Genomic DNA, 17,741 nt, shown 5'->3' on the forward strand with positions numbered 1-17,741 from the left:
CAGTAAACTCAGCAGTGCTGAGCATCCCAAGCAGTGATCCTGAGCAACGGCTTTGGGACAGAAGCACCTGTGTGTTCAACCTGCTTTTCTCCAGGAAATACAAACAGAAAATGGACAGAGAGAGATCCAAACAATTCCTGTGTCTTCCCTCTCCACACCAGGCTGGGGAGAACAAACAATCCCTGTTCTTCATCACAACTGTTACCATCTTGGGAAGGAGATGCAGGCAGGGAATGCCAGCCAGAAGCATCCTCTGACTTCCTCCATCCTGCATTTTCTGCACAGCACATGGCACCCCAGCATCCTTCCCCAGCTCTCCTCTCCAAGGCCCACCTCTGTCTTCCTAAACTCCACACCAAATCTGCTGGAGTCCAAGTGCATTCCAAGGGATGCTCCAAGGGACACAGCCTGCCGACACTCTCCTTCACACCAGACTATGCCTGGACAACAACCCTCTGGCTTCTACGCTTCCTAGTGCCAAAGGAGGAAGACTGTGTATTAAAGGCAGTGTATTAAAAAGGGAAGAGTATTTTCCAATGAAAAATCAGCATCCGCACAAAACAAAGTCCTAAAGGCACAAACTGGTGAACTAATCGGAGCAGGTTACAAGAGGAATTGGAAAGATTCCTGTGGGATTAAAACAAACGGTTTCACTAGCAACCTAAGTTTCTGAGACAGCATTCAGAGCCTCAACCTGTACATAGAGAGCAAGAGGTGGCTCGAGTGGTCCATGATAGTCCATGGACCCTCAGACCAGACAGCACATGCCATGTTTGCCTTATTCCTTCAAAGTTATCTGCTAGCTTCGTAAATAACACTGTTCACACGGATACAGATCTAGAGAGGGTTATAAATACAAGTATTTATATATATTCACACATTTTAGTCCATGTAATGAAGGCCTCCTCCTTTCTCTTCCATGCTGCTGGAGCAGCTGCTATCACTGGTGGCACTTCTCAGAGTGACTGTGTCCAGCCCAATCCTCCAGTGGACACAGGAGAGCATGGATTAGTGCTGAAAGGAGATTGGGGGCTCAGCTCAGCCCCATCATTACTATTTACAGAAAAGAAACCACTCAGACGCAAAGTCCCACCTTCCCTCCAGCTCACAAACCAGCTCTGCTCAGCCAGCTGGGCTGGAGCCTGCACAGCTCAGCCAGGGTAACTCGGATAAATGGGAGCATCATCCAGACATTTACATTGTAGGCAATAAACAACAACCAGCATGCAACGGTTTGGTCAAAGAAGTCAAAAACTACCAAGGGTTTTAACATTAGAAGTGTGTCCCCATGTGGCCAAGCCAACATGCCAACAGAGGGAATGCTCAAACAGCAGGTAACTCCATCCCTGTGACCTGAGCAAACATGCCTCAGTTAGTTCCACACAAATCAAATAAAACACATCCCAAGTGCCCCAAGACCATCAGACTCCCAAAAAATTATTAATCTAGGTTTACAATAAATATCTCCTTGCAATGGGTTTTCTCCTTTAACACTATGTATTTTCTTGGATGTGAGAATAGGCATGGAGAGGGAAGCTGGGATACTTTGTCAAAGGCTTCCTCCACTAGGAAATGAAAAGCTGACCCTGTCCCTAAGTTATCACCAAGAGCAGCAGTGAGAATCAGCACTTTTTATTTAAATGCCAATCTGAGTTTCCTAGAAATGGAGTGGTTATGGATTAGATTCCAATGTTCTTCCTAGAGATTTGACCTCTTGTTGCCCACTGAGGCTGTGGACTCTCCATACCTGGAATTGTCCAAGGCCAGGTTGGATGGGGCTTGGAGCAGCCTGGTCTAGTGGAAGGTTCCCTGCCCATAGCAGGGGGTGGAACGAGATGATCTTTAAGGTCCCTTCCAACCCCAAACCATTCCAGGATTCTGTGATTCAGCAGATTCCTGCAAAGCCCCTTTTAGATCAGTGTCAAATGTTCTTCAGGTTGTGAACATCTTACATTTAAAACAACAAGCTCAAAAGCAATTCTCCAGCCGTTCCTATGGGAAGTCTACAGAAGCTCAGGAAAACAAACTCTCCTCCCAACATTTCCTCCCTCCATCTGGCCTCCCACAGCAATTGGGAGCACAGTTCACAGAATTTGCTTTTGCACCATAGGAAATTTCAGAATGGACCTGGCAATCCATGACCACTCCTGCCAGGTCCCATCACAGCCACACAAGGACATACAGTGGGATTAATACGACAGTCACAGGGTGTCCCTCCCTGGGACAGTGAACTACGGAGATCAAAGACCAGGACAAGGAAGTTGCAGCAGAGACTAGAGCCAAGAAATTCAGGAGCTTTGGTCTTGAGGTTTCAACATGACCCTGTTGCCACTCAGAGAAAGAGCAGCCACCAAACAGTCAGTGCTAGGACCAGGAGAAAGGACATCATAAAGGGAATACGTGGAGAAGGAAAAATGCTAGAGTACAGCTGACACTTTTTGAGTGATTTCTGCTCTTCAGGGATTGCAATAGAAACCTTTGGAAGAGTTGCTTCACTTGCTGGCCGGGGAAAGGCTGTCTCAGTAGGTATCTCCTGCTTTTTTAGTTTGTCTTCATCCTGTACTAACAGAGGCCGTTCCCGTGTCTGCTTTCATGGTAGAAGATCAAGAAAGACAGAGAGAGATGAACAAAAATGACAGATGGAAAGTGCCCAAAATGACACTTGGAGATGTGCAAAGCGTTAGGGCAGCTCTTCTCAGCATAAAATAAACTGCCCTGGGGAGCAGAGCCACTGGTGACCTGGGTCACACCAGCCCTGGAGCTACAGAACCATGTCCTCTCTGCACAGCTCATCAACATCTGCATCAGGATCATGGGTGTTTGGTGCCTGCCCTCCCAGAAAAGTGGATTCTCAAAATCTTCCAGAGTGTTTTGGAATTGGAATGGTTGAGAAAAAGGTTTGAGGCATTCGAAACAGGAATGGTGCAGTACAAAATGTGGTCTCTGACAGCTTCCTAATCTACAGTGCCCTTAACACCCAGCGTTTGGAAAATCCCACGGAACAGCCAGACTGCAGAGCAGAAACAAAACGGTTTTCCAAAGTTCTGACCAGAGTATCAAAATTTCGATTGGTTTGAAAATTCTACCGGAACAAGTGAAAAACTGTAAATCTTAGAAATCCCACGCATGGAACGGGCAGGATGGCAGTAGGAACAGTGCAAACTCCTGGAATTCTGCTCCGTGTTTAACATTTTTGTTTCTGGAGTCTAAAGAATGATAAAAACCCGGAATGAGTAAATCAGCACACAGGACCATGCAAGGGCTTCAGCACTTCTGCTGAAGAAAGAAAAGACTGTGGGAATGTTGCTGTTCCGTAACTCTGCATCCCTTTAGTTTGCCAGCCCTGGTCAAACCCAAGTGTATTTAGGAGAGGAAAAACTTGGCTCTAAGCTCCCTCAGCTGAGCCAACCTCCGCTGGTCAGTGCGGTATTTTGGGACTGGTTCTTTGCACACCCCTAAGTGGTGAGAATTCGGGAGAAAGTAGCTGGGAGACTGGGCAGCAAAAGAAAATATAAAATGCAAGAGTAACATGATCATTAAAACAACAACAACAAAAAAAAAAAAAACGGAAAGAAAGACAACATAAAAAGAACAGGGAACAGTTAAATTTTCAGAATTGCTTTCATCTCCGAATACACGGTTATATCGGTCATGCAGCTTTTTCGAACCAGCCATGCACCAAAATAAGCAAAAATTGAAAGCTGCAAAAGCTGCAGCAGTGCCAAAGTCCTCTGGGTGTGAGTTATGAAACTACTTCATGTAGCCAAAAGAAAAATGTTATCCAGCAGCTGCTGTTGAGTTTTTGCTCGGTGCCATTGCAATAGCAAGTCTGGTTCAGAAGCACAGATCAGAGCAGCAGCTTTACCTCAAGCCCACCAACCTGTCTCTCAGAAGATGGGACAGTGACTTTCTTGACCTGGACACACAAAGCGTGTTAAGGTTCAGTTGTCTCGTAATAAAACATACAGGAATAGCAGAAAAGTGGCCCCTGGCAAAAAACCCTTTGGCCACTAAGGCAGGGTGAAGGTACCACCATGAACAGGAGCAATGGCTTTGCACAATGATTTACCATCCTTAAATTACCATCTGATTTATGATCCTTCAACACATGCAGGTGAGGGAAAACTTTCTCCCCAATCAGTGCCTGGGGAAGATGCATTTCTGGAAGTTCATAGCAGGACATGGCCACCTCCAAGTGAGATCAACTTCAAAGAGGACCAGATTAAGAAGAAATTTCCAGAAATGCAAATCCTGGGCTGACACCAATTCTTGCAGTGCTGCAGACCCACAGCAGCCTTAGGTGGGACAAGCCCACACCATCCAGTTACGGTGACCAGCAGCCCTCCAAGATCTCAGTGTGGTCACCTTGCAAGAAGTTCTTCATAAAAACCAAGAATAACATTGTTGAACTGAATTTGTGGAGCTTGAGAGCCTCTGCTCTATCCCACCCACACCCCAAAACCCACGTGGCACTGTGAGCAGAGCTCTGCCACCCACACTCCTGGGGAATCTATGCTGAGGCTCAGCAAGAGGGCAAAGTCCATCCATATGTTAAACAGGGTAATCCCAATGATAGATTGCCCAGAGCAGCTGTGGCTGCCCCTGGATCCCTGGAAGTGTCCAAGGCCAGGTTGGACAAGGCTTGGAGCAGCCTGGGACAGAGGAAGGGGCTCCTGCCCATGGCAGGGAGTGGCTTTAAATTCCCTTCCAACCCAAACCATTCTGAGATTCTCTAACAACCAACCCTGACTAAGTTCATTTTGGGGATCTCATTTTTCTAGCAGGCAAAAAAAGTCCGTTAGCTGTCCTGGCTTTACTCCGAGCTTTGAGGAGCCTGTAGTAAACTTGGTGTTAAAGCCCTTGTATGTGTTCCAATAACCCTCCATCCACTGCAAGATTATTTCCTGATTAATAAGTATCTGCCTTGTTTGAAGATTAAATACTAGTTCATCTGCAGGGCTGTGGGACAGAAAGGGAAAAACTGGGCTTTCAACCAGGAGAGTCTTCAATTGCCCCTACTTGCAGTCAGGATGCAATTTCTCCGTTGCAATAAAAAATTGCATTTACTACTTAAAAGACTGATTACCACAGGCACTAACTACAGTTTTACTCACAAGCTCCAAATCTGAGCCAGTTATCACCAATATGACGCAGAGGTGTCTGTTAGCCAAGAAGAAACCAGTTGGTGACTGGTTTTTCCTTGAAAAATTACCTTTTTAAGGAAATTAGCTGAGAAACTGTGAGTGTATGTGGTTACTAACACACAGTTCCTGGAAGGAGGGAGATTCCTATCACGTTTGAACAGCCCTGCTGTGGCCACCCAAGGAGTCTTCTCGAAGCCTCCACAGCAGATCACCACCTGGAGTTCCTAATGCAAGTCTAAACCCAATGACACACCAGATTAAGTGGAGAATAAAGTGAATTTGGAAAAATCAGCCCATCCCATTGCAGATAACCCAGTGCTTCTCCACTGGGTTATCTGCAATATTACCTCTGAAGTAATAATTTAGGTCTTTGGACTTCTGGCTTGCCAGGGTTTTTTCCACATTTTGGGGAGATCCAGGAATGAGCCAGTCCCCGAATCAGCCACGGGAAGTGCTCTCTAGCATCACACTGACAACAACACTTCAATGCCAGTCAAGGGATTCTTATATCCTTCTCTACCAAAAAATCAGATTTTTATGACACTGTGACTAAAGCTTTGATTCTCTCAGAGAACATTCTGCATGTTACAAGTCACTACTAAGTGTTACAATTCAAAATAAGCAGAAGCTAAGGGGAGCTGAGGCTGAACCCCACACTGCAAAGCCGCCCCTTGGACACCCTGTGTCGAGGTACTCACTCCATCCACTCCCGTGGGAATCTGCCCGTTGACGTTGAGGCTTCGGAAAGGGGAGTGAGTGGACAAACGTTTGTCCCACTCACTCGGCCGAGGCTCCGGGACGGACTCCATGAAGTTCTTCTTCAACTCACTGATGTTGGCATGGTGCTTCTTTATTTCTTCCTGGGTCTTATCTAGATCCTATCAGCAAAAGGACAGGGTAAGTGAGGGGACACAGAGAGGCTTGGGACTGCCTAAGCTGTGCTTAGCAAAGCTGCGCTCAGCAGAGCTGCTGCCGACTTCCCAAACTGTGCTCACACTGCAAACACACAAAGGGAGCATCCTCTCTCCTCCTCTTGGATTAATTGGGATAAAGAGCGATCACGGAACGGGGTCTCCTCCAGGAGCGGGAGATGCCATTGGTTCATCTCAAGCTACACCAAACCAGATGACAGCTGAGCTGGAAACTCATGGATTTTCCCCAAAAGGGATTCTTTAAAGTTGCCAGACTAGGTTTTTGTTTGGGTTATTTAAATTAACATCTTTAAACTGTGTGGGTTTGCTTTCTTTTCCCTCTGCTAGCCTGAGTATTTCCAGGTATCAATACAATTAATGATCAAGACAATGTTCTCCCAATTTTATTTACTCTCTTCATACCTGTTTCTCTTTTATCCTAGCAGGAATTATCTTTGCTTCTAGAATATCCCCATTAGCATTTTTCTTCTCCCTCTCATCTCATTCCTCCAGGAGCTACCATAGGAGGTTTTAGACTTCAGAAATGAAGATGAGATGATTTTTTTTGAAAAAAAATCAAACAGAAAATTTATTTTATGCTCGATCAATCAAGAAACTCCTGCTAAAATTTTTCATCTGGAAAAAGTCACGTTTTTACTCTTTGATGCCAGTTTACAGCATAAACACACAGACTTCAAGGCAAGTCAACTTGTTGAAAGTAGTTCTTCCTTGCATGCAAACCAGAGGTTGTAGAAAAGAAAGCTTTTGCATAAGCCAAACAACAACTTTTCTGGACAGGGCCAAAAAGCAGCAAGAAAGGGGGAAATCAAGATCAGTGAAAGCATCGCCGGGAAATTTCATTGTTTTTGTGCTTTTAGTTGTTACTCAGCCCATCGATTTCAGAAGATGGGACAGCAAACGCAGCCCTAAAGGAGGGGCCTTCCCAAAGATCTTCATTCCTGCTGCTCACCCAAAGATCTTCATTCCAGCCACTCACCCAGAACACAACACCCTCCCTCCACAGAGCTAGACCCCAAATGCCTCTTTAACAATATTTACTCTTTTTGGCACAGTTCTGGGGGGAAAATAACAAATTTTGGCTTCCATCCTAGATGAAAGTACAAGGCAGGTGCCTGTTAGGTAGGAGAAGAAAGCAGAAATGAGTCTGCTGTGGACTCTGGGGTAAATCCCTGGCTGATCCAAGAACCCCACAGCTGCTCCTGGCTCAGAGAAGAGAGAAGGACCCCCTTGGCTTTCCAGCACTGTGCAGGAGCAGGGCCTGGGAGGGCTGGCAGAGGAGCCAAAGCCACGAGGAGCTACGTGGAGCTGGGTCTGGGGAGCACCTTGAGGAACCAGCTTGCTCAGCATCACCCTTTTCCTCCTGTTTTGCCCTTTCTGCAGGAACCCGGAGCACGTGGAGCATTAAAAGGCTTTCAGTAAAAACAACAGGCAGCTTCAGGAGGGTGAGGTCTGCCAGGAAAATATCTGATCTGCCAAGTGCATGGATTAAAAAAACAAGGGAGTAAAGGGGGTCAGCCCAGTTGTAGGGGAGGGCTGGAGCACCTGCAACAGAACTGTGGGAAGGGGAGTGGGGAGGGAAAGGGCTCAGAGGCAAGTATTGCACTGACAGGAAAAAGGGGGTTAGAAGCAATGACAAAGCTCTCTTTGCGGTTGGGGAATTGGAGCTGTTTGAGTTGGGTGAAAAAGCAACAGGCACGGTCTTCAGAGCGCTCTGGCAGTGGCCGAACTCTGCCTATCATGTGCAGACCCTTCACTTGTGACTCAAAGCTCTATGTAGTAGCAGTCAAAAAAAAAAAAAAAAAAACAACCAAACAAACAAACAAACAAAAAAAAAAACTCCAAAGAAACCCACACAGAAGCTGCAAAACTTTGAACATTCTGATGAGGAGAATGCAGTTAGTACACTCCACTTTCAAGAGATACCACCAGGGAAACTCTATAAGCTGCTGGTGCTGCAAGTTTGAGTAGAAACACATAACACAGGACCAGAGTATCAGAAGCCACAAAACATCTGCCATAACAGAGTGTATTAAAAAAAATAAAATATATGATTGGCATGGTCTGTTCTGAGACTGAGCTTGGGTGAAACCAAGTGCAAAGGGCTCCCAAATCCAAAGGGAAGAGCTGTAATGTGGAAGGATGAGCCACCGGTGACCACTGAGCCTCTCTGTCAGATCCACAGGGACCTGGCACTGAGGTAGGATGAGGCCCAGGGGTGGTGAGGCGGTTCAAGGCCAGGAAGGGCTGGGAGGAGGATGGAAAAGCTGTAAACACCACTGCAGCATCCAAAAGGATCCCTCCTGCCTGAAGCAACATGGACATTGTGCTGGCCTGGACACCACAGAGTTGACAATTTCACGGAATCCTGGAATGGTTTGGGTTGGAAGGGACCTTAAAGCCCATCCCATTTTCCCCCTGCCATGGGCAGGGACACCTTCCACTACCCCAGGTGCTCCAAACCCCATCCAACCTGGCCTCGGGACACCTCCAGGGATGGGGCAGCCACAGCTGCTCTGGGCAATCTGTTCCAATTTCACCTGCAGCTCATCCTGAATTTTATATTTTCACAGACCGACTTTTCCCCTAGGAAAATAATTTGTTTCAAGCAGTGAAAATCTGGTCCGTGAGCCCCCCATTACAATCCATGACCCCCTGAGCAGCCAGCGGATCCCAGAACAGATCTGAGCACTGCCAATCATGTATTTTGGGTAGGTATGAGAGAATGAAAGTCAGAAGAGGAAGAAGGAAGAAGGCCTGCAAATCATCATGTTTACTGTCACCATGCAGAAGCACAATTAAAAAATCAAATCAAATCAAAAGGTCTTTCATGCAAGAGCATGCAAAAACAAAGGCAGCAGCAGAAGAGGAAGAAGTTCAGCGCAGATGCAGAAGGTTTAGCAAATGCAACTCAAAAAAAGCTTTGAGTTCATACAAACCTCCAACATTAAATTGCTATGCCTGATATAAATGTTTTCACCATCTAGCCTCTTTGATCTCTTCTGTGAAAATGAAAGAAAAGGGGAAAACAAAACAAACAAAAAAAGCACAAAAAATTAAAATGTTGGTCTTGCGGGATCGATAAATTGGCAAATTAAAAAGTTAACTTAAGGTTGGAAGTGCAGCGCTGTGGCAGCGTGGGGTGGGAATTCCCGCTGGGAATGGGGTCTGGCACATGGAGAATGGGAGATGCAATGAGTCCTTTAAAGAGACAGCTCCCAGGGGGCCTTGGCTCTGGCCACAAAGAGACAATTCCTGGTTTTCTGTGGAAGCCTCGAACAGTCACCGCACCACATTCCTGAGAGATGCAGGCCCACCCTTGGGTTTGAGGCTGCACTGCCTGATGGCATTTTCACGAGGTCCCGAAGTGCACAGCAACTGCACCTTAACCACTTTCCCATCTTGGATGTTTCCCTATTACTTAATACCAAAAAAGCTTTCTCCTGGTTTGTTTTTTTTTTTGCATTTCCTGCAATGCAGGCTACATTTAGTTTCTAACTAAGTTTGTTACAGAGAAGAAATGTCATAAATCAAACCAAGCGTGTTTCTTTTGAACATTCAACATGCATAATTTTAGCCATCAGGTTGTCTATGGGACAAAAAGGTATTAATTTCCAAATCAAGTATTTGCTAGTTTAAAGAAAATCAACACCCCAACCTAAAGCCCATGAAGAAATTGGAGCATTGTCTTTTTAAACAGGTTACAGATGCATGAATGACATGGCAAATTTGGCTAGTGAAAGGGTAAAATGGCTAACCTTCCTCATTCTTATCAGCTCTTCCTCTTTTTCTGCAGGCTGCTGCTGTTGGGCAGTGATAAAAAAAAAAAAAAAAAGAGTTGTTGGTTCATTTAACTACGTTGAACCTTGGAAAAAAAAAAGTGTGAACAACCTAAACTGAATTATTAGCACAAACCTGGGGCTGGGCACCATTCGTGGTGGGGACTGTGACCTCAATGTGTGTTTTCCTCACCTACATTTAAGAAATAAATTGGTAAAAACATTTCTTGTTAGTAGATTTGTTTCAAGAAACCATTTAGTTTCCAAACACGGCTGCATAAAGTTGGTTTTGAAGTGCTGGGGGAACATGCAAAAACCAACATGCAGCCCTGGGCAGGGGTTAATGACACGGCAGCTCCCCAGCACTCTGTTAGTCAACAGCATGTTAAATAATTCCTCCAGGTTGAGAATTATTTGTATTTGAAACCAGTGCTCTCCAGTGCTTCTGAAGAAGGGCTTCCCACTTGCATTAGCTTGGCCAGGCAATGTTTTCAAATGGCGTTTGCAGCTGGATCTCCCAGTGAAAATCCAAACAAAGCAACATGCTCAAATTAACACAGACCTTCCCAAACCCAGAAATTATTGGTTATATCACAGGTATTATGTTGGCAGAGGCAGTAAGAACAGGCATAGCTACAAAACCAAGCCTAACATCACAAATTAAGTTCTTTCCTGTCCATAAGTAGAGAGTCAAGATTGCCTTAACACTCTAAGGGAAGTATTTTAGGGAAACTGGATTGCAAAGGACTCTGAAGGCAAAAGCATCAGTGGGTGTTAAAAGAAGTGATGCAGCTCCATTGGAGAAACAGTAAATTTGGCACGTTTAAATCCACAATTTCCTCCCACATCTATATTTAAAGGGGGGAAAAAATCCAATGTTTAAGCATTTAGGAAAAAACCTGTAATAAGTGAGATGGGATAAGTAAAATTTCCTCGTTCTCAGTGTAACATGAGGGAGGGGGAGCAGCTGGGCAGGAACAGCAGGGCAGGAATTCTGTGCTCCGATTCCCACCCAACAGTGACAGCCTGAAGTTCCCTTCGGCATTTTCATTTAAAAATTACTGTTCACACAGGCCATGGGATTTTTTGAAGCAACTGCCCTTTCTTCACCTTCCTCTCCCAACCTTAATTAATAGGAATCTTCCCTGGAGATGTTCACACAAGACCCACTGTGTGATATGTTATAGAATATGTGGCTCCAGCAATGCTGAGAGCAGCTAAATTTTGGAGTAATGTGAAAATTGGGTCTCAAGGCAAACACTTCTGGTGCACCACTGCAAGGTTTCAAAAAGTCAGTAAGATCTGCAGAATATTAAGGACACTGTAGTATCAACAATAATTTTGCACATTATTTCAACTTATTAGAACAGCACACACATATCAACCCCAGCAAAGACCTCAGGCACTTGTAGAAAGATCAAATAATGGTTAAAAGTACTGAATTTAAACAATAAACTCCCCAAGGTCTCACCAGTATCATTTTCAACTAAAGTTTTAGTCCAGTTTGCAGCACTGTATTACCAGCTCTCCCAGCAAAAGCCTATCAATGTGAAAAACATTCTGGCGCTGAGCTGCAGACCAGATCCATTATCACTGATTTCACTGAATTCCCTCCTGCTGTCATACCAGGAATTGGGGGGTACAGCCTGACCACGGGTGAGCCCTGAACTCCAGTTCCATGACCACGTGCAGCTTTTGCCAGTGTTTTTAACCATCTATCAGCAGGCTGCACTTGCTTTGACTACAACCACCAAAACCCGTCTGCCCTGGAGCTCCTTCTTCTACCTGGAATGCCAGGGCTGGGATTTCCCTGGCACCCAGACCCCCATGCCTGCTCCAACGCAACACCTGGGAGAGGGATAAACCCCTCATCTCCCAGGACAGAGCTCCTGCTTTGGGGTGGCTTCTCGAGTGATGCTCCACCCTGGCTCTTCCCAAGAGACTCTGCTCTGACCTACCCTTGAGGCATCCACTGGCTCCTTGGCTTTCTCCGGTGGAAATTCTTCACGTCTCACATCAAGTTTTGCTGTTTCCTTCCCTACTTTAGATGTGGCCACGTCCTTCACGTCAGGCTTAGCTGGGGCTGGCTCTGCGGGGTGGCTCTGAGCGATGGCCGGGGCTGAGGTGGGCCGGGGACTCCGCTCTGGGGTTATCACGGCCACTGCTGAGGATGGGGGACAGACAGGGACAAGGTTCAGAGCAGGTAATTTTTCAAAGCACTATGCAAAGTCTTTCCAAATTACAGTGCTGTCATTTAAAAAGAAAGGGAGAAGGAGGAGGAGGACAAAAGAAAAGGGAAAAGAAATAAAGATGTTGAGCAAAGCAGCTTGTGCGTTTAGTACGGGAGAGTTGAGATTATTTTCCTTATGGTTTAAAATAAAATCAAATAAAACCCCACACCATATGGTTTACAAAAAGCAAGCTTGCACTCTGCAGAGAAGCCACACCAGAAAGGCAAATCTATTTTTGACATTGTGCCATGGATTTCTGGGTCCTTCACACACAACTGACACAGACTCCACTCCAATGCAACTAGAAAAGACACAGCATGAGGAGTTCTGTACTCATGGGCATCTCCTCAACCAGAAACAGATGGCTTCTGGAAGAGAAAACACAGGCTTTCCTCTCTCTCCCCAAAAAATAATCAACAAGCATTGCTCTAGAAACCTTGTCAGCAACTTCCCGGTGGGTTTCAAGGCAGGCTGGGGCTGCGTGTCTGAACCGGGTATCTTCACGGCAGCGCGGTGGGAAGATACCCAGCACCTCCAGGCCAGTGACAGTGCAGAAATGAACAGCATGCTGCCAAAAATCATCTTTTCAGAGGATGACAGTCATAAATACAAGCACTAGGTCCACATAAAATCAACTGCCTACTCATTTCTTTCAATTCCTGATTTGCAAGGTAGTTGCCTGACCCCAAAGAAATATTCAAGCCAGAGCTGCGTGACAAAGCAAGCCCAAATTAATTTCCTGTGTGTACCTAGGGATACAATAAGCTATTTGGTTCTCCTGATGTTGGTTTTTAGGGATGTTTCACCAAAATGATACCCTGTCACATAAAATAATATCTTTGATGTGGTCTCATATTCCCAAAGCCACAGTCTGCAGCAGGATCATACTGTGTATCCTATTCCGGCCAACAGGAGGTCACTTGTGTCCAGCCAGTCAGTCAAAGACACTAGAAAATTTGGTGTTAAAATAAAAATTGTCATTTCAAGCAACTCCTTAGTAAGAACTCCCGTTGTACTGAAAAGGTAACAACATCTCATCTGTGTCTTAATAAAACACAGAGAGCATGAAGTATCCACATGGCCAAAAATGTACAAGGTGGAGGGGAAAAAAAGAACCTGAGCTTCCAGAGACTGGAATTACACTTTCAAGACAAACTCCTGGACACCACATCCTGTTGTAAGCAACCTTAAAACCCACCCCACCACTGCCAGCTCCGCCCTCTCCCTGCTCCTCAGCACAGCAGTTCATTTCTGTGACCCAGACACTGTGCTGGCCTCTTCGAAGGACAGTCGGTGCTGTGTCCCAGTGTATTTATGTCACGGAAGCAGTGACAGCGGCTGGGAAGGTTGTACAGAGGTGAGATGGCAGGGATGGCCGGGATGAGGAGGATGCTGGGAGTGCAAAGCTGTCATTGAGGTGGTACCTGACTCCTTCGGGAACGGTTCTAGTTCTCTCACCACCATCATTTTCTCTTCCTCCTCCTCCTCCTCCTCCTCCTCTTCAACTGGGCTTATCTCAATACTGCCAAGATCACGTTTGGCTAAAAAAGTTACGGATGTGTTAAAATGCCACCTTAAAGAGGAAGCAGCAATATTGCCACCAGTAAATCCGCAGGGCCACCTCTCTTGCTGCTCTCCCAGAGCATCAAGACATGTAGGAAAAATGGTAACAGACACCAAGCTTTTCCTGTGCCATCCAACAATGAGTTCTGGGCTGCCAGAACTGTATTTTAGTTACATTTTCCTGATTAACCACCTTTGGCTATTTTGACACATGATTTAAACACAGTAAAAAGCACTGCCCCAAAATACGAGATATAAAACAGGTTGGAACTGGATGATCCTTAAGGTCCCTTCCAACCCAAACCATTCCAGAATTCTATGACTGATCACCATCACCTCACCAACAGTCCCTACTGGGAGCAGAAAAGCCAGGATGAAGAAAAGTGCAGGAGGTGGATGAGAAGGGGCAGCTCCAGCAGGAGAGCCCTGGATGTGCTCGGGTCTGACACCAGCTGATGTTCCATCTGCTGCCATACATCCCATGGAATACAGAATCACAGAATCTGCGGAGTTGGAAGAGACCCACAGGGATCATCAAGTCCAACTCCTGGTCCTGCACAGGACATCCCAACAATCCCACCCGGTGCCTGAAAGCGTTGTCCAAATGTTCCTGGAGCTCTGGCAGCCTTGGGGCCATGACCATCCTCCAGTGGTTTTCATACTAACCAAGGAAACATGTGATGCTCCCAGTTACCTCCCTCTATGGCTTCAACTTCCTCTTCCTGATAAAAAATAATCAACTCTACTTTTAATTATGATTAATATGAATCTGCAGCAGTGATGTTGCTCTGACATCGTTCCCCAACTAGGGAAGTAGCAGCTCCCTAGCGAAGAAATTAAGTGGAATATAGGTGACCTCCAGCAGTCCCAGATCTCCTAACCTGATTTCCAGGCACTGCACGTTCCTACAGCTCAGGGGAACAAACCTCACAAGAAGGGACAGTATTGGAGGAGCATTAAGAGGCCACTGCACACTCATTTGCACACACAGCCAGGGCACGGCACCCCCTCACTGCACCCAGAGCACCTGAAAAGCAGCACACGGCAAAGCCGGGGTGATTTTAGTGCCAACAAACAGCACCACAACCAGTGTAACCTCTGTCCTACAGCACTGCATCACTTCACCCCAGCAGCAACAGCACAGGAGCCACCGCTGCCAAACACCACTGCGGCTGTACCTGACCGCGGCTGCACCAGCTCCGCTGACTTTGGCTTGACAACAGGAACCTTAACCACCTCTACCTTCTCCTCCTCCTCTTCCTCCTCTGCAATGGGTTTCATTTCAAAAGTTTCAAGAGTGTGTTTGGCTAGAAAGAGGTTTGCAGGTGTTAATGGGGGTTGGGGACCCGCACAGACACGTGACGGTCACCACAGCAAGGAGTGAGGAGATCCTTCTCCGTAGCTGGGAACAAGCAAGGAGGTTTGGAGGCAGCTCAATAGTAATTTCCCACCATGGAACTGTGTGTCAGTCTTTCTAATGCTGTCAGACCCAACAGTGTATTGGATGAGAGGAGAAAAGAACACAAAAATAAGCTTTACGGGCTCCTTGCCCAGGAAGGGGGACGTGGGACACATGAACAGCTCTCGAGCGTGGAACTAGGAAGGGCTCCGCCCACAAAGTCTGGAGGGAGGCAGGTGCTGGCTGGCAAAATCCAGGAAAAACACATCCAGATAAAATCCTATCTAAAACCTAGCATTTTTAATTGAACATATTTGAGTGATGAACTTCTAATCTACCCTGGTGTCTGAAATTCCCCATCTTCTGCTTTTACAGCACCGGGCTTTCTCCACCAGGAGATGCTGATTAGTGAGGATTCAAGGAATGCCCATGGTGGGGAAGTTTGCCACACCTCATGAAAACTTGATCTAGATACTAGAAAAGCAGTAATGCAGTCAAAAGTACGCTGTAAAAAATTCCGGGTGGGAGGAGGGTACCCAAAGCATTTGCATGCGAATTATATGCAGCCCTAACACACCACAGGTGGTCGCTACCCAAGTGATGAAGACTGCAATATTTGCAACACTGCTGCTGTGATACGAATATTCAAATCTGCTGTTGTACCTACACACCTCATAAGGACATTCATATTTATTAATAGTACCTATCCTAAGAGAAATACAAGCTCCACAGAGTAAAATGGGTAGCATTTCTCAACCCCCAAAAAAAACCCCAACCCAAAATGGCAAGGAGGTCCTGGGATGAAGAATTTCAGAAGCTTCACAAGACGTTTCAAGATCAAACTTTAAAGTTTTCAAATCCATATATACAAAACTACCCAAATTTAACAAGAGAGTTCTCGAGTGCCAGCACAACCTAATCTTTTCCCTACCTCCCCACAAGAATTATGGTCTAATGAGGTGCAAAGTGGAAATTTAAGGAGTCTCCCAGAGCTGGGCTGTGTCACCTCACTGCAAAACTCTTCTTGCAAAGAAATGAAAAGAGAAAGCCACCAGATTTGATGAAACTTGGAATTGTCAGGAACAAGCATGTAGAGGATAGGAAAGGCACTGCAGAGAGTTTCAGCCACCACCACAGCTATACCTGGCTTCTCTCGGATCTGATCCGCAGGTTTTGGTTCAGGAACCTCAACCACCACCACCTCCTTCTGCTTCTCTTCCTCTACGGTTCTGAACTCAACCTTTTGAGTCGCACGTTTAGCTGAAGAAATGGGGCACACATTAACGACCTCCCGCACAGCAAAGGCGCAGACATCAACAGGGGCAGGAGTGTCACATTCCCAGGCTGGCTCTTTTCCAAGCTCTGACATCCAGGTGTAGCACTGCAGCTGCAATTTCTCTACTCATCTGGGGTCAATGGCATGGGCGAGGGGAAACCAGCAGCACCGGTCCCCTCGCTGCTGTGCCCCGTGCCTGAGGAACTTCACATGCCCAGACCACAGGGAAGCTGGAATTTGGATTTGCTTTATGAAGCTTGAACCATCCCTTCCCTCCAGTTCTGAGGCACAAAGCCCAGGCTCAGGATGTCACTGAGCCCAGGAGCAGGGACAGCCTGGCTGCTGCTGGCCATGGGGTGCTGGGCAGCCCTGGTGCCCCCAGGCTGCAGCACAAATTCAGGGCTCGAAGCGACATGGTCCCTGCTCCATCAGGTGTCCGTGGTGCACAGGGATGCTCCTCTTTCCCTGGATCCTCACACTGCACAGGGATGATACTCTTTCCCTGGATCTTAACACCCTGTGATACAGGTCACATGGATCAAACTTAGGCACTCCCTTTTCCATGCCTCGCCTCCTCTACTGCTATCCATCTCTTTTAAAAATCTCAGGGATGAGCCCATCTGACTGACACACCTCAACTCCAACCTGAGCATCGCTTTAAGAGACACCAGAAAAGTTTCCATCGTGGCAAAAAAACTCCCCCTCATGTAAAACTATGGAATTTAAGAAGTTACATTAAACAAAACAAACAGAATGGCTTAATTCCCGATTTTCTAAAGGAAAATGCTTTGAGATTGAATGAAGAAATATCTTTACAAACAGAACTTTGCCATAAGCCTTCAGCACCCGGCTACATTCTTTTCATCAGTCAGTTCTGCTGGGACCACCCTTGGCTTGCATTTTTGTATTGGGTCTGGCTGAGATGACGTTCATTTACCCGTAACAGCCCTCACACTGCTGTGATATTGAGATAAAAACTGGGAGAGGTAATGGGAAAAAGTACTGATCAATGTTAGAGAGTGGAACAATCGTGGAGAATTCTTCTTGTGATTGTGCTGAAGGGACAAGGGATTTGGTGTAAACTGTCCACTTTTGTTCTGTGTTGTGATGATGCTGTTATGGTTTTTGTAGGGGGAGTTTTTGTTTTGGTTGGTTGGTTTTGTTGATGTGAATGAAGGTTGTGTGATGAAACAGAATTTTCTGAGTTGGAAGGGACCCACAAGGATCATCGAGTCCACCTCTTAAGTGAAGGACCTATATGGGGAACAAATCCATCCCTTTGGTGTTATCAGCACCCTGCTCTAACCAACTGAGCATCAATTCAGCCTCAGTACAGGCACATAATTCCTAAATATGTAAGGGGTGGGAACAAGGTCTTGTACTACAGTACAGTACAAGTTACGCCTGCATTTTTGTACAG

The 17,741-nt window shown here is 46.1% G+C and overlaps 1 protein-coding gene across 18 annotated transcripts in view; it reads right to left on the bottom strand.

Annotated features, from left to right (window-relative positions):
• EPB41 (erythrocyte membrane protein band 4.1) overlaps window positions 1-17,741 on the bottom strand; it is a 95,109-nt gene that overhangs the window by 16,694 nt on the left and 60,674 nt on the right. For 4 of the 18 annotated variants that reach the window (XM_082296789.1, XM_082296786.1, XM_082296782.1 and 1 more), the window contains exons 12-19: window positions 16,189-16,305; window positions 14,825-14,953; window positions 11,811-12,016; window positions 9,989-10,045; window positions 9,832-9,876; window positions 9,013-9,075; window positions 5,843-6,022; window positions 3,866-3,916 (exon numbers count right to left, since the gene is read on the bottom strand). In XM_082296789.1, coding sequence (XP_082152915.1) covers window positions 3,866-3,916; window positions 5,843-6,022; window positions 9,013-9,075; window positions 9,832-9,876; window positions 9,989-10,045; window positions 11,811-12,016; window positions 14,825-14,953; window positions 16,189-16,305 — 848 coding nt within the window. The remainder of the gene's footprint in view (window positions 1-3,865; window positions 3,917-5,842; window positions 6,023-9,012; window positions 9,076-9,831; window positions 9,877-9,988; window positions 10,046-11,810; window positions 12,017-14,824; window positions 14,954-16,188; window positions 16,306-17,741) is intronic. The other 14 variants (XM_082296785.1, XM_082296795.1, XM_082296794.1 and 11 more) reach the window with 13 other exon arrangements.

This window comes from Coloeus monedula, assembly GCF_965178545.1.
Source record: "Coloeus monedula genome assembly, chromosome: 24".
NCBI classification, from domain to species: Eukaryota; Metazoa; Chordata; class Aves; order Passeriformes; family Corvidae; genus Coloeus; species Coloeus monedula.